Here is a 16,678-nt window from a genome sequence, read left to right on the forward strand (position 1 = left end):
ATGCGCCGCAGACCACCGGAATACATCCAGTTAAGTTGTTCTGTTATTCGGAAAAATTGCATTATCTGGAATGCTCCTAATCCCAGGAGCATTCCAGATATGGGATACACGACCTGTATCACTAAATAAGTTGCTGTTAAAAACTATATTAGCTACTGCTATCCTTGTTTAATTCATGAAATAATTCCAATGTGTCTATTGCCAGTAACAAGCCTTGAAGTATCAGCACTGTACAAAGCGAACACTTCTGCTGTACAATTACATAACACCAACCTGAAACAGCTGCTGGAGCAAATACAAACAAATAGCATTAGCAGTAATAAAAGGGTTTATTTTTTCCATAATGAATAGACATTCTACAAAGCAGGACGTAGCCATATGGCTCACTTGTATGCCTAGGCGTATTATTCTTACCAGCTGCCAAAGGGAGTGTGCGGAGGTTGTAAGACTACATATCTTTCCATTATCTCTCTCTATAAAATATATATATATATATATATATATATATATATATATATATATATATATATATATATATATATATATATATATATATATATATATATTTTTTTTTTCTTTTTTTCTAGCGAACGCTAAAAGTTGCACACATAAAAATATGAACAAGACAAGCATGACGATTACTACAAAAGTTTCCGTATTTATCTGCATTATAAAAAAACTATTTACAAAAATGATGTAGAAACACTTTCATTTCTAAGGGCAAGCAATGCCTCTGCGTGCTCCAACGGCCTTCTCCCTCTTGCACTTTCTTTCCTTTTCATGCTGTTTACGCCGATCGTCTCTGTAGGAAAACAAAAAAAGTGTTTCAGGTACAGGAAAAATCACCAACTATTTTGCATCTAGAAAAATGTATCTAATTTTATCAATTACCATGTGCCCTTACATAATTCACAACACATGTTTACCGGATGGTAAATAAAAGGTCAAAACATTAAGTGAAGGACTCCATAGGTTAGCATAAAACTTAGGTAACATAACATGCTTGAACTTTGATATCTAGATATGTAGATATATCTTAAATATAAGTTTAATAAAAATGAATTCATTCCCAGCATATGCTGAATGTTGGCATGCCAAGTATTGTGGCACACAGCTGCAACTTTATAGTTTATGTACTTTAGGTCAGTGCATCTAGATATGCCAGAGACTCTGCAATATCCTAATGCCACAGGAATAAAAGATAACATTCGACCTTGTGTTAGCATTCTGGTTAGAAGCATTCAATGTTTATATACACATTATTACAATTTACATTTAAGGACAATAAATGTGTTTGGGCTAATACCTCTATTTCCAAAGGACATAATTACAGGATCCGGTCTCTTGGTCGACATGTTCTAGGTCAACATGTCACAATTTTTTTCTTTTTTTTTTAACCTTTCATACTTAACGATCCACGTGGACTACAATTGGGACCGGTAACCTGTATGGGTGCACTAATTGGGGTTTCCGGTCACTGTACGGCGAAAACGACATCAAAAATACCAAACTCATGTCGACCCAGAGACCCTGTCGACCAATAGTGGTCGTCCTAGTTACTGTAGACCTTGCATACCACACCCCATAATTACTGTTGCCAATTATAAAACCTGAAAAACGAATATGAAAATGGCATTTTGGTAACTGTATCATGGAGAGTGGGGGTAGCCACACGTAGAACACGGCTTTCAGCAGCCTTCTGATCTGCTGTGACAGATTCTGCTTAAGCACAGAAACTCCTGCTGGGAAAATAAACTACAAGACATCGTACAGATTCCCGATCAGAGGAATATGCGGATTATGCATGTTTTAATGGTGGATGGGATGCCGGCTGTCAATATCCAGACAGCGGCACTCCACCCTCCAGAATGCCGGCAGGTTGTGGATCGGTGGATCGACAGTGACTAGGTCGACACGGTCATTAGGTTGACCTGGATAAAGGTCGACATGAGATTTTAAAAAAAAAATTGGTGTCGTTTTCTTTGTAAAGTGACCGGGAACTCCAATTAGTGCACTGTGTCCGCTCGCCATGCTTCGGGCAAGGTGCCTCGCTGCGTTCGGCACAGGTTACTATTCCCAATCGTAGTCCACATGGATCGTAAAGTATGAAAAAAAAAAAAAAAGGCATGAAACTCATGTCGACCTTATCACGTGTCGACATTTGCCATGTTGAACTAGTGACTATGTCGATCAACAGTGGTCAACCTAATGAGTGTCAACCTAATGAACAGATACCATGCTAGCAACAGGGCGGGCTTGGCGGCTCACCACAGTATCTATTCCCAGTCCATGGGTGTCGTGGACACCCATGAGTGGGAATAGCCCTGATGCAGCGGGATTCCGGCGTCTGTATCCTGAATGCCGAGATCACAACTGTCGACATTTTAACTGCAACCCGAATATGCTTTTATTAAAAAAACACATTTCTATAAGTCTGTTGCTGATTATTATATGCCCATGGATGAATTCATTTATCTTTCAGATAAGATTGTTACTGGCACTTCTGGAGATTAAGCCTCCCAGCAACTGAAGACATTAAATACCCGTTACTCATTGGCTTCTCATTACGGAGGGTGCCGCGGTACTTCTTTTTACATTCATTTACAGATCAAATACTTTACTCACCTGGTTGGAAGCGGGGGCTGCTTGTAAGTATTCTTCAGCACAGACACACTGCTCTTTACGGCAGCCTGATTTTCTTTAGCCTCTCTCCATGGTTTAAGTTTACCTTTGAAGTGTGGAATCAGCATTATAGAATACAGTCATATTTCCTCCACGGGAAAAACAAAGCAAATCATTACACTTTCTACAGATAATGGTTAAATACGTTCTTATTCCATTATCTTCTAGGGTCTGCTGGGATACTTTAGGCCTTTTGTAATATTGGGAGTCATTCAGAGTTTTTCGCTCGCTACAGTTTTTCGCAGCGCAGTGATTATGGCAGAGCGGGGCTAATCTGCGCATACGTATGCACCGCAATGCACAGGCACATCGTAAAAGTACAAAGAGCTTTGTGGTTTTGCACAGGTTCTAGCGACGCTTTCAGTCGCACTGGCGGACGCAAGATTTATTATTATTTCAGACAAACAATAAAACTGCACTGGACTAGTAAAGATTATATATATATATATATATATATATATATAAATACAATGCAGTAGATGGCTTCCGGAGCTGGGGGAGGGGCTACAGGTCAAGCGCCTTATCCCCTGTGCTAGTACTAACCACCGGGTACTGTGGACCCTTGTTAAAAGGATTTGTGTGAAATACGACCTATGCTCCCTGCCCTGGTGGATATAGTGGGGTCCCTGCACGGTCACAGTGTCCACGCCAGCGTCGCGGTCCGTCTCCTAAGACAGTGACACGATTTCAGCGGGTCCCACTTGGGAGAGCCTCTTACCTCCTCCCAAAGAAGCAGATACGCGATCCTGGAGAGCACCAGAGCGCCTCCGCCGCAAGTACCCGGGAACTCGGCCAGCAGGAGTATGCGGCGCTGCTGGGAAGGTGTTGGAGCCACAACACAGTATGTCACTAGGACTTAAAAGTGCTGCAGCCCTTGAAGAATCTTAACAAAAGTTCTTTTCAGGGTTGCCTAGCGCAGCCCCCCCGTTAAGTGACCTTCTCTGCAGTCACCAACTTACAAACTGAGCTCCAGTGTCCGTAGGGGGTGTTATAGAGGAGGCCATGCAATGCATCCTGGGAACAGTCAAAGCTTTAGCCTGTTGGTGCCTCTGGATCAAGATCCAACTCTACACCCCAATGTATTCCCTGTGGAACACAGTGTACCCCGCTGCAGAAAGTGATCTACAAGATTCATATCCAAAATGCAATTAAAGTGGTTACTATTATTATTGGTACACTTTACTTTTTAAATTAGACTACATTCTATTTCAGGAATACAAAACTACATATTTACCTATAGTTTACCACAATAAAGTAATGCTCACCTCTGTGTGGCTGATATCCAAGTGGACGTGTCAGACTTGCCTGGAGGTCAAACTTCAATTTTTTGTTAGTGTTTGGGGTTGTTACTGTCTGGGCAGTAAATTTCATCGGAGTAGTAACTAAAAAGAGAAGAAAGAAGCCACTGAATAGGTTTATTCTATATCCGGGATGGAGGAGGCACAGGTGGGGCAGATACAATTGTTTAATGAGTGCCCATAACTGTATTTACCTCGTCACTTTAGACGGGGTGATATGCAATTGTTTGGGCGCCAACTGTTTTATCTCGCTGATCACTCCAAGTGCAGTTTAGCCGTGTAAAATGGCTAAACCAAACTAAAGTACTGGGCGGGATGTGAAAAGTGCCATTTGGGCCCCCGAACGGAACACTTTGTGCACATTTCTAATCACCACCTCAGAAGCTGGGAGCAAAAAAATTAAATTAGCACGCCCACCATCAGAAACAATTGCATAACTGCCAGTGGGCGGACACGGCGAAGCATGATAACACTTGAGTTGCCCCCACAGACCTTTTGAGTGCTTCGAACACCATGTTTATTAACACACCTTTTTCTTATATACATGGTAATGCTCCTTGAAGTTGTTAAAGTTCTGCCTCCATCCCAGGTTGAAAATAGAAAGATATACAGATATTGAAAGAGCAATATATAGTTTGAGATATATAAAATATCTCTAGCTTAGATATATATCTATCTATATATCTATCTATCTATCTATCCAAGTTAGATATATAGAGATATAGATATAATAAGAATTTACTTACCGTTAATTCTATTTCTCGTAGTCCGTAGTGGATGCTGGGGACTCCGTCAGGACCATGGGGAATAGCGGCTCCGCAGGAGACAGGGCACAAAAGCAAGCTTTTAGGATCACATGGTGTGTACTGGCTCCTCCCCCTATGACCCTCCTCCAAGCCTCAGTTAGGTACTGTGCCCGGACGAGCGTACACAATAAGGAAGGATCTTGAATCCCGGGTAAGACTCATACCAGCCACACCAATCACACCGTACAACTTGTGATCTGAACCCAGTTAACAGTATGATAACAAAGAAGTAGCCTCTTAAAAAAGATGGCTCACAACAATAATAACCCGATTTTTGTAACAATAACTATGTACAAGTAATGCAGACAATCCGCACTTGGGATGGGCGCCCAGCATCCACTACGGACTACGAGAAATAGAATTATCGGTAAGTAAATTCTTATTTTCTCTAACGTCCTAGTGGATGCTGGGGACTCCGTCAGGACCATGGGGATTATACCAAAGCTCCCAAACGGGCGGGAGAGTGCGGATGACTCTGCAGCACCGAATGAGAGAACTCCAAGTCCTCTTTAGCCAGAGTATCAAATTTGTAAAATTTTACAAACGTGTTCTCCCCTGACCACGTAGCTGCTCGGCAAAGTTGTAATGCCGAGACCCCTCGGGCAGCCGCCCAAGATGAGCCCACCTTCCTTGTGGAGTGGGCTTTTACAGTTTTAGGCTGTGGCAGGCCTGCCACAGAATGTGCAAGTTGAATTGTGCTACAGATCCAACGAGCAATCGTCTGCTTAGACGCAGGAGCACCCATCTTGTTGGGTGCATACAAGATAAACAACGAGTCAGATTTTCTGACTCCAGCTGTCCTTGAAATATATATTTTCAATGCTCTGACAACGTCCAGTAACTTGGAGTCCTCCAAGTCGCTAGTAGCCGCAGGCACCACAATAGGCTGGTTCAAGTGAAAAGCCGAAACCACCTTAGGGAGAAAATGAGGACGTGTCCGCAGTTCTGCCCTGTCCGAATGGAAAATCAGATATGGGCTTTTGTACGATAAAGCCGCCAACTCTGAAACTCTCCTGGCTGAAGCCAGGGCCAATAGCATGGTTACTTTCCATGTAAGATACTTCAAATCTACCGATTTGAGAGGCTCAAACCAATGAGATTTGAGAAATTCCAAAACTACGTTAAGATCCCACGGTGCCACTGGAGGCACAATTGGGGGTTGTATATGTAGTACACCCTTGACAAAAGTTTGTACTTCAGGCACTGAAGCCAATTCTTTCTGGAAGAAGATTGATAAGGCCGAAATTTGAACTTTAATAGACCCCAATTTGAGGCCCATAGACGATCCTGCCTGCAGGAAATGTAGGAATCGACCCAATTGAAATTCTTCCGTTGGGGCCTTCTTGGCCTCACACCACGCAACATATTTTCTCCAAATGCGGTGATAATGTTGTGCGTTCACTTCCTTCCTAGCTTTAATCAAGGTAGGAATAACTTCCTCTGGAATGCCCTTTTCTTTTAGAATCCGGCGTTCAACCGCCATGCCGTCAAACGCAGTCGCGGTAAGTCTTGGAACATACAAGGTCCCTGCTGAAGCAGATCCCTTCTTAGAGGTAGAGGCCACGGATCTTCCGTGAGCATCTCTTGAAGTTCCGGATACCAAGTTCTTCTTGGCCAATCCGGAGCCACTAGTATTGTTCTTACTCCCCTTTTCCGTATAATTCTCAGTACCTTTGGTATGAGAGGCAGAGGAGGAAACACATACACTGACTGGTACACCCACGGTGTTACCAGAGCGTCCACAGCTATTGCCTGAGGGTCTCTTGACCTGGCGCAATATCTGTCCAGTTTTTTGTTGAGGCGAGACGCCATCATGTCCACCTTTGGTTTTTCCCAATGGTTCACAATCATGTGGAAAACTTCCAGATGAAGTCCCCACTCTCCCGGGTGAAGGTCGTGTCTGCTGAGGAAGTCTGCTTCCCAGTTGTCCACTCCCGGGATGAACACTGCTGACAGTGCTATGACATGATTTTCCGCCCAGCGAAGAATCCTTGCAGCTTCTGTCATTGCTCTTCTGCTTCTCGTGCCGCCTTGTCTGTTTACGTGGGCGACTGCCGTGATGTTGTCCGACTGGATCAACACCGGCTGACCCTGAAGCAGCGGTTTCGCCAAGCTTAGAGCATTGTAGATCGCTCTTAGCTCTAGTATATTTATGTGAAGAGACGTCTCCAGGTTTGACCATACACCCTGGAAGTTTCTTCCCTGTGTGACTGCTCCCCAGCCCCGTAAGCTGGCATCCGTAGTCACCAGGACCCAGTCCTGTATGCCGAACCTGCGGCCCTCTAACAGATGGGCACTCTGCAACCACCACAGGAGAGACAACCTTGTCCTTGGTGACAGTGTTATCCGCTGATGCATGTGCAGATGCGATCCGGACCATTTGTCCAGCAGATCCCACTGAAATATTCGTGCATGGAATCTGCCGAATGGAATTGCTTCGTAAGAAGCCACCATCTTTCCCAGGACTCTTGTGCATTGATGTACTGACACATTTCCTGGTTTTAGGAGGTTCCTGACAAGTTCGGATAACTCCCTTGCTTTCTCCTCCGGGATAAACACCTTTTTCTGAACCGTGTCCAGAATCATTCCCAGGAACAGCAGACGTGTTGTCGGGGACAATTGAGATTTTGGAAGATTCAGAATCCACCCGTGTTGTTGAAGCACTACTTGGGTTAGTGCTACACCGACTTCCAGCTGTTCTCTGGACTTTGCCCTTATCAGGAGATCGTCCAAGTAAGGGATAATTAATACGCCTTTTCTTCGTAGAAGAACCATCATTTCGGTCATTACCTTGGTAAAGACCCGAGGTGCCGTGGACAAACCAAACGGCAGCGTTTGAAACTGATAATGACAGTCTTGTATCACGAACCTGAGATACCCTTGGTGTGAGGGGTAAATTGGGACATGCAGATAAGCATCTTTTATGTCCAGGGACACCATGAAGTCCCCTTCTTCCAGATTCGCTATCACTGCTCTTAGTGACTCCATCTTGAACTTGAATTTCTGTATGTACAGGTTCAAGGATTTCAGATTTAGAATAGGTCTTACCGAACCGTCCGGCTTCGGTACCACAAATAGTGTGGAATAATACCCCTTTCCCTGTTGTAGGAGGGGTACCTTGACTATCACCTGCTGAGAATACAGCTTGTGAATGGCTTCCAATACCGTCGCCCTTTCTGAGGGAGACGTTGGTAAAGCAGACTTTAGGAAACGGCGAGGGGGAGATCTTTCGAATTCCAACATGTAACCCTGAGATACAATCTGCAGGATCCACGGGTCCACCTGTGAGCGAGCCCACTGATTGCTGAAAATCTTTAGTCGACCCCCCACCGCTCCTGAGTCCGCTTGTAAAGCCCCAGCGTCATGCTGATGGCTTTGTAGAACCCGGGGCGGGCTTCTGGTCCTGGGCAGGGGCTGCTTGCTGCCCTCTCTTACCCTTTCCTCTGCCTCGTGGCAGATAAGACTGTCCTTTTGCCCGCTTGTTTTTATAGGAGCGAAAGGACTGCGGCTGAAAAGACGGTGTCTTTTTCTGTTGGGAGGGGGTCTGAGGTAAAAAAGTGGATTTGCCGGCAGTTGCCGTGGCCACCAGATCCGATAGACCAACCCCAAATAATTCCTCTCCTTTATATGGCAATACTTCCATATGCCTTTTGGAATCCGCATCACCTGACCACTGTCGCGTCCATAAACTTCTTCTGGCAGATATGGACATCGCACTTACTCTCGATGCCAGAGTGCAAACATCCCTCTGAGCATCTCGCATATAAAGAAACGCATCCTTTAATTGCTCTAGAGTCAATAAAATACTGTCCCTATCCAGGGTATCAATATTTTCAGTCAGGGAATCCAACCACACTACCCCAGCACTGCACATCCAGGCTGAGGCTATTGCTGGTCGGAGTATAACACCAGTATGCGTGTATATACTCTTCAGGGTAGTTTCCAGCCTCCTATCTGCTGGATCCTTGAGGGCGGCCGTATCTGGAGACGGCAACGCCACTTGTTTTGATAAACGTGTGAGCGCTTTATCCACCCTAGGGGGTGTTTCCCAGCGCGCCCTAACCTCTGGTGGGAAAGGGTATAATGCCAATAACTTCTTAGAAATTAGCAGTTTTCTATCTGGGTTAACCCACGCTTCATCACACACGTCATTCAATTCCTCTGATTCTGGAAAAGCTACAGGTAGTTTTTTCACCCCCCACATAATAACCCTTTTTGAGGTACCTGCAGTATCAGAGATCTGCAAAGCCTCCTTCATTGCCGTGATCATATAACGTGTGGCCCTATTGGAAAATACGTTTGTTTCTTCACCGTCGACACTAGATTCATCTGTGTCGGTACCTGTGTCGACTGACTGAGGTAAGGGACGTTTTACAGCCCCTGACGGTGTCTGAGACGCCTGAGCAGGTACTAACTGGTTTTCCGGCCGTCTCATTTCGTCAACTGACTTTTGTAATGTACTAACATTATCACGTAATTCCATAATTAAAGCCATCCATTCCGGTGTCGACTCCCTAGGGGGTGACATCACCATTACCGGCAATTGCTCCGCCTCCACACCAACATCGTCCTCATACATGTCGACACACACGTACCGACACACAGCAGACACACAGGGAATGCTCTTATCGAAGACAGGACCCCACTAGCCCTTTGGGGAGACAGAGGGAGAGTTTGCCAGCACACACCAAAAGCGCTATAAAATGTATATAAACAACCCTAAAAGGTGTTTTTGTTATATGCGCTTTAAATATATAAATATCGCCAAAATATGCCCCCCTTCTCTTTGTTACCCTGTTTCTGTAGTGCAGTGCAGGGGAGAGTCCTGGGAGCCTTCCTCACAGCGGAGCTGAGCAGGAAAATAGCGCTGTGTGCTGAGGAGAATAAGCCCCGCCCCCTATCCGGCGGGCTTTTCTCCCGGGTTTTGAGATATCTGGCCTGGGTTAAATACATACATATAGCCTCAATGGCTATATGTGATGTATTCTTTGCCATCAAAGGTATTAAATATTGCTGCCCAGGGCGCCCCCAGCAGCGCCCTGCACCCTCCGTGACCGTTCAGTGTGAAGTGTGTAGCAACAATGGCGCACAGCTGCAGTGCTGTGCGCTACCTTCATGAAGGCTGAAGAGCCTTCTGCCGCCTGTTTCCGGACCCTCGATCTTCAGCATCTGTAAGGGGGATCGGCGGCGCGGCTCCGGGACGAACCCCAGGGTGACCTGTGTTCCGACTCCCTCTGAAGCTATGTCCAGTAGCCTAAGACTCCAATCCATCCTGCACGCAGGCGAGTTGAAAATCTCTCCCCTAAGTCCCTCGATGCAGTGAGCCTGTTGCCAGCAGGACTCACTGAAAATAATAAACCTAAAAACTTTTTCTAAGCAGCTCTTTAGGAGAGCCACCTAGATTGCACCCTGCTCGGACGGGCACAAAAACCTAACTGAGGCTTGGAGGAGGGTCATAGGGGGAGGAGCCAGTACACACCATGTGATCCTAAAAGCTTGCTTTTGTGCCCTGTCTCCTGCGGAGCCGCTATTCCCCATGGTCCTGACGGAGTCCCCAGCATCCACTAGGACGTTAGAGAAATATAGATATATATGGTGGAATACATGAGAACAAACAAGCCAGTAATTAGTACTTGCTAAATGGTCAGGAACTTATATAACATTAGGGTAACATTTTTCAGCTGTTCACGCAGATCTCTATTCTAGTTCAGAAATAAAAGCTAGCCAATATTATAACCAAGTTAGAAGCAGAAGTTAACAGGACATAGCAACTCTCTGTTCGTATACAGTTAAAAAAAAAACTTCATAAAAATAAAATAAATTTATGCCAGCAAAATGCAGAAGACACAAACCAGACAGACAGTCTTAAAATGGAGAAAAAAACCCAAGCACAAACCAACCAATCAGGTTCAATCTTGTATATAAAATTAATTGTACTGTTTGTCTGCCCATTTATGCATTTTGACACCCCTGCAGGATTCAGATGAACCCTATGCGAGTTGGTCCACTTGGATCCTGCCCAGGTTTTAGGGGGGTTGGTGTCCCGGTCAGACCTTTGACACAGAGAGCCTGATCTGGGGCTTCCATTGGATGGATATGGATGAAAACTTTAATGAACTGTAATAACGGACAGAAAGGACCATAATTCAACAACCTGAAATAACTGACATAAAAATAAATCAAGTAACGCAAATGACAGAAATGGAGGTGGGAAGACAAAAAAAAAAAAAAAAAAAAGGTTGTATACCCGAAAGACTTGGAAGAGCAACACTGATAATAGAAGGAAACAACTTTAAACCCATCTCACAATGGAAAAGGGATTATAAAACTGAACAGAAAAACTGGGGATTAGGGCTACTGGAGACACCCCAAAAAAATGACATTGGGCAGACACCTCATGGGTGTGTTGGAAAAGCTACTAAGCTACTATTTTTGATATGTAGAACGTTACCTCCAACTAACTGACAACTTCATAACTGGGAAATTTAAACCTGGGCAACGGCAGGTACTTCAGCTAATACAGAAGGGTCCACGGTTATCTTGGCTAGTTTGCTGCACCTAGGCACACCATGGTTTATTTACATAAACCCTTCATCTATTGTTCTCAGCTGCAATACAATACAGAGAACAATACAGCACGGGATTAAGTCCGACTGCCCAGTCTCAGTTAATCCTATTAAAGGCCAAGATAAACATGGACCCATCTGTATACAGTATTACAGATTTAATATACTATTACTCCTACCCTGTCACTCTATTCCATCTATGCTCTGTCACTTATAAAATTACATGGGTGTGGATCATAGTGTCGACAGTCATTAGATCTACCACTATCGGTCGACAGTGACTAGGTAGCCACTTGAAATAGGTCGACAGTCATTAGGTTGACACTGAACACGGTCGACATGAGGTTTTTACATCTTTTTGGTGTTGTTTTCTGCGTAAAGTGACAGGGTACCCCAATGAGAGCACCGTGTCCCCTCGCATGGCTCGCTTCGGGCAAGGTGCCCCGCTGCGCTCAGCACAGGTTACTATTTCCAAATCGTAGTCCACGTGGATCGGAAAGTATGATTTTTTTAATTAAAAAAACTCATGTCGACCTTTTTCCATGTCGACCTTGTCCACGTCGATCTATAGACCATGTTGATCTAGTGCATGTCGACCAATAGTGGTCGACCTAAAGACCGGATCCCAAATCAGAGTAGTATAGTAATAGTATTGCTATGTCACTGCCAGTAACGCATAGTATTGATGCTATAATGAAAGCTTTTGTTCAAAAAAAGCGCCAATGGCATCAGCCTATTACTGCCCAGGATGAAATGAACAGAAGATGTGGTTACGCTCAGGAGCATGTAAAATCCAGAGGCAACTGATCGCATGCTTAGCGGTGTTTATTAACACCGTATGCACGTAGATTTAGGCAAAAGACAGCTTTCCCGATAAGAACTGTCCTTCGTGGTGTGGGGACTTCTGGGTTTAGGACCCAGGAGTAGTCCTGCGCATGTATGGCTGACGGCATACGCGTGAGCCACGAGGAACATTAGGAGCTATACTTTTGGATTCCATTTTGGAGATTGTTGTGGAGAGAAGCCCAGAGCCTTCTATTAGGCAACGCCATCTATCTGCTGTCTGTTTATCGTGTCCAAGCTCCAGAATGTTTAGCTTCCCGAAGCTTGGTGCATCTGGGGAACGTTGTCAAAGCTACAAAAAAAACCTGCATATTCGGTAGTTTGTATTTTTGCCATTGATGAATCAATGATGCCATTGATGCAAATAAAAAATACAACACAATTATTCCGTTTTAAAAAGGATTCAGACAGTCAGCTTCCTTAGGGACTGTAAAGGTTCCACTTCTAAGTAGGCAATTAGACCAAAACTTCCTAGTTCTATAGAGAATTGGAAACAAGCATGTATATTCTTAACTGTAGATTCCTCTTCCCTTAGTGTAAAGTACTGTATATCTATTCACATTTCTAATGCAAAATAACACATCCTAATTTATCAATCAATAATTTGGATGTTCATCCAAACGGGTAACATTAAGATAACACAGAAAAGTCAAAACGTATCAACGCAAAGAAAATGAAATGTTATCTGTAGATCGATAGACTCCATTGCTAGAGCGTGGTTTACAGTTATAAGGAAAACAGTTTTCAGACCTCATATATACCTCACCATGACGATGTGCAACATCAGAACAAGAAAGTATAAAGGGTAATAAGCAATCCTGCTTATGGTATGCTATGTTTTTGCCAAATGTCAGAGCAGATAGAAAACATACAACATTTTCTTTATACCGAAAAACTAAAATTAAATGATCGCTCTGGTCTACAAAAATAAAAAACTTTTTCATTCACAAGAACTAAATAAAACTGAATCTAAGTGTATTTTTCGCGCTGGATTGAAATATGCATTCAGATGATTTTAGTCAGGGTATTTTTTTTTGTCATACGTTTAAACGTTAAAGGGCCCTACACACAAGGCAATTTTAGCAACCAACAATTTTTTCACAGACTGTTTTTGCCTACACACTGGACGATATGACAGTACATACATCTGTATCGTCCAAATTGACTTGCATGTATAAATGAGGATAGATCAATGATGAACGACGGCGGGGCCACTCATCGCTGAATCATAGACACTGACCAATATGAACAATGTATTGTTAATATCTTAACGATATCGTTCATATTTGTCATAGTTATCGCCAAGTGTGTAGGGCCCTTCACTAAACACCTCACTCTGGCCGACCTAAACCGTTGTAGATGTTAAAAGAAAAGTTAATGTTTGTAGCCCTGCGCTACAGATTAAGCTGCAGATGTTGTAGATGTTGATTTTCGGGCATGTTTTGCCTTTGGGATGTCTCTCTTCATGGTCCAGCAATAGTCAGCCAGCATACTGGAACTCCATTTACCTTGGTACCTCTTTGCCATCATAGAAATCTGCTGGATGGAAACGCTCACCATGCACATCACTTACAGCCCCAAGACTTTCTGGGAAGAAGTTTAGGTGGGAGTCCAAGAAGTGAACTTTTAAAGACATGTGACATCCCATCGTTGTTGAACTGCGGCATGAAGGGACCACCGGGAAAAAAACGCAGTGGTAGGGGCCCATGCTTTGGTGTGTGGCCAGCTCCTATAAATGCCTGGTTAACCATTAGAGTGCATGATCTTGGTCCCTTGATAAATGTATATAGTAAATACTGCTAGTCTATGCATAGTAATGTACCAGATTAATAACAGCAATATACTGTAGAAAATATGCTACATTACACTGCAGTGTAATACAGTGTATGTATAATTCAAGTGCACACTCTAGAACCTGATCCCTAGGGATGGGGTGGGCCCTCAGGCAGTGGTGGTATCCCCATGCCCCTGTGGGCCAGTTTGACCCCAGATCCCATAAGCTTTGTATGAACTCAGTAGATCACGCACTATATCACAATATTTTTCTGCTTTAGGATTTCCAAGAAAAAAAAAATGAAGATATTTTTGAATGACAACCAGGCTGCTTTCTCCAGCGGATTTAACAGTTCCTGAAAATGTTCATCTATAACTCATCATATTTGCGGCCCTAGAAAAATTCCTTCTTTCAGTTCTGCATCACTTATGGGCCCTACAGACTCGGCGACCCGCCGCCGAGCAGCCAGACGGCCAATACGGCAGAGTGGCGACCCGGTGGCAGGTGAAGTGAAGTTTCTTCACTCCCCCCGTCACCCGGCTCTATAGCAGTGCAAGCTAATATAGATGAGATTGTCCATATTGGCCTGCATGCATAAGCACACGGCACCAACGATGAACGAGCACGGGGCCGCGCACCGTTCATTGTTGGTACCTACACACTGAACGATATGAACGAGTTATCGCTCATATCGGTCACTGAAATCTTTCAGTGTGTAGGGCCCATTACTTCAGGAAATGTAGAGATTGTAGTATTCTTTGTGATCTGTCAAACAATCTGAAAAACAAGAAAAGTACCCGTCTCAGACGGAGTATGTCTGCCGGAAACATTGTAACCATATATTTGAATTCAGAATTTAAAACTGCACTAGAGTCACTATTCAGATCTGTTGTGAAAAAAAGTCATGTTGCCCAGTGTAGCCCATGGCACTCTAGTTCCGTTGAACAAATCGCCAATGACAATCAAGTTTACTGCAAACACTACAGATAGAGCCGCAATCATCCAGTGCACCTCCATCACAGGCGTGCACTCCCGGCGTGACTAGGCTATCCGTTCGCCTAGCTGGGAGTGCACAAAGACGCTCTCCCATTCAAGTGAATATGGCGCATCTGTCACGGGCACCCACCCGGACGGAGACGCTCTCTGCATTAGGCGCGCCCAGGAACAGACTGAGCCACGACTAGCGTGGCCCCCATCTGTATATAATAAACAAGGAAGAACTAGGAACACGTCACATACCTGCGTCAGGCTCTTGAACAATCTTCCCGATAATATCACCGTTCGGTGAAAACGGCACAAAGGGAGAGGACCGTCGAGCGGGTGTCTTTATCAGAGAGCGTTTGTGCTCATTATCTTTTGTTCCTTCAGAAAAGCTAAAATGTAAACAAAAATGTAAGAAACTGTCTAACCTTCCATTCTGGAATCGACAATCAACCAACATTTGTTTAACAAGACACTTACAGACGTGGTTCACTGAACTCTATTATGACACACAATTTTAGCAATAAGTTTTGTATACTGACACAAATGTAAGTGTAAGCTGTAAAAAGCGCTTGTGTGATGTTGTAAGTTATGTAATATTGTAGATATGTAACGCACCTGTGCAATTCTGACACACCATCACACATGGGGATCGCTCGTGAACTTCTTTGTCCTGTCCAAAAAGCAGAGTTCTCTTTATTTAACCACTTGCCTGGCATGGTCACATCAGATGCGACCATGCCTGCAAGGGCAATATCTGACCTGGTCGCACAGGATGCGACCAGTCAGATAGAGAGTGTTAGCGGAGGCAGGAAAGGGAAACAGCCGCTGGGGAGTGTAAATTAACCCCTCCCCAAGCCACCCCCAGACCCCCCCTGTATACCTGGAGGCTGTTCTGGCTTTCAAAATCGATTTCTTTTTTTTTTTACTAAAATCATTATTTGGGATAGGGTTAAATTCATGTTCTTCACCTAATTCACTCGTAAAAAAAACCCGACAATTTCGGAGCGGTTTTTGGCGAAATAAATAGTCAGTTAAGTGGTTTAGTGACCTGTTTCTTTAAATTTCTCCAATTTTTATTTGTTACATAATCAGAATCTGTATGTCCATTTATTAGATTTTTGTAACTATTAAGCATTATGAGACTCAAATTAAACTTTCATTTAATTTAGTTTTGTGTCAGTTGATTCTTAAACGGATGCATAAGCATGTGTATTGGTCAGTTTACATATTACATACTGGATATGTTTTACATAATTGTTTGAATATTAATAAGTCGGGTAAATGTGAATTAGTGGGCAGAACTGGAGACCTTCCTAGTGAAGCTTCCCTTGTGGTGGAGGCAGATTTTAAAATACTAATCATGAGTGGAATTAATATTGTGGGAATGTAACGGACCAGGGAGGTCGCTTTGATTAACTATTAGAAAGCCATACCACGCCAGGCTCAACTGAGCTCTGTACTGCCCAACGTCACTGATAACGCTTACAGATTGTGGGAACAGACCGATCACCACACTTCACTTCTACGTTATCTACATGTGGAATTCTGACTTTGTTTTTGTTTATTGAAAACAAATATATATGAAAGTACTTTCAAGGTGCATACTATATAACACACCGGGAGCAATTATCAGATATATAATAAATTAAACAGCACGGTCCACAACGGTGTCCTCCAAGAAAGAAGACTAACGGTGTGAACCCGGATCCATGTCCTCTACTTTCC

General features: G+C 43.8%; 1 protein-coding gene across 1 annotated transcript in view; it reads right to left on the reverse strand.

Annotated features, from left to right (window-relative positions):
- Positions 1 to 310: 310 nt before the first annotated feature.
- The window catches only part of NUSAP1 (nucleolar and spindle associated protein 1), a 61,831-nt gene continuing 45,463 nt past the window's right edge, over positions 311 to 16,678 (reverse strand). The window contains exons 8-11 of the mRNA XM_063947347.1: positions 15,209 to 15,342; positions 3,948 to 4,064; positions 2,626 to 2,728; positions 311 to 802 (exon numbers count right to left, since the gene is read on the reverse strand). Of these exons, the coding sequence (XP_063803417.1) occupies positions 715 to 802; positions 2,626 to 2,728; positions 3,948 to 4,064; positions 15,209 to 15,342 (442 nt within the window). The 3' untranslated portion in view covers positions 311 to 714. The remainder of the gene's footprint in view (positions 803 to 2,625; positions 2,729 to 3,947; positions 4,065 to 15,208; positions 15,343 to 16,678) is intronic.

The sequence above is a fragment of the Pseudophryne corroboree genome, chromosome 12 (assembly GCF_028390025.1).
Source record: "Pseudophryne corroboree isolate aPseCor3 chromosome 12, aPseCor3.hap2, whole genome shotgun sequence".
Taxonomy (NCBI): domain Eukaryota; kingdom Metazoa; phylum Chordata; class Amphibia; order Anura; family Myobatrachidae; genus Pseudophryne; species Pseudophryne corroboree.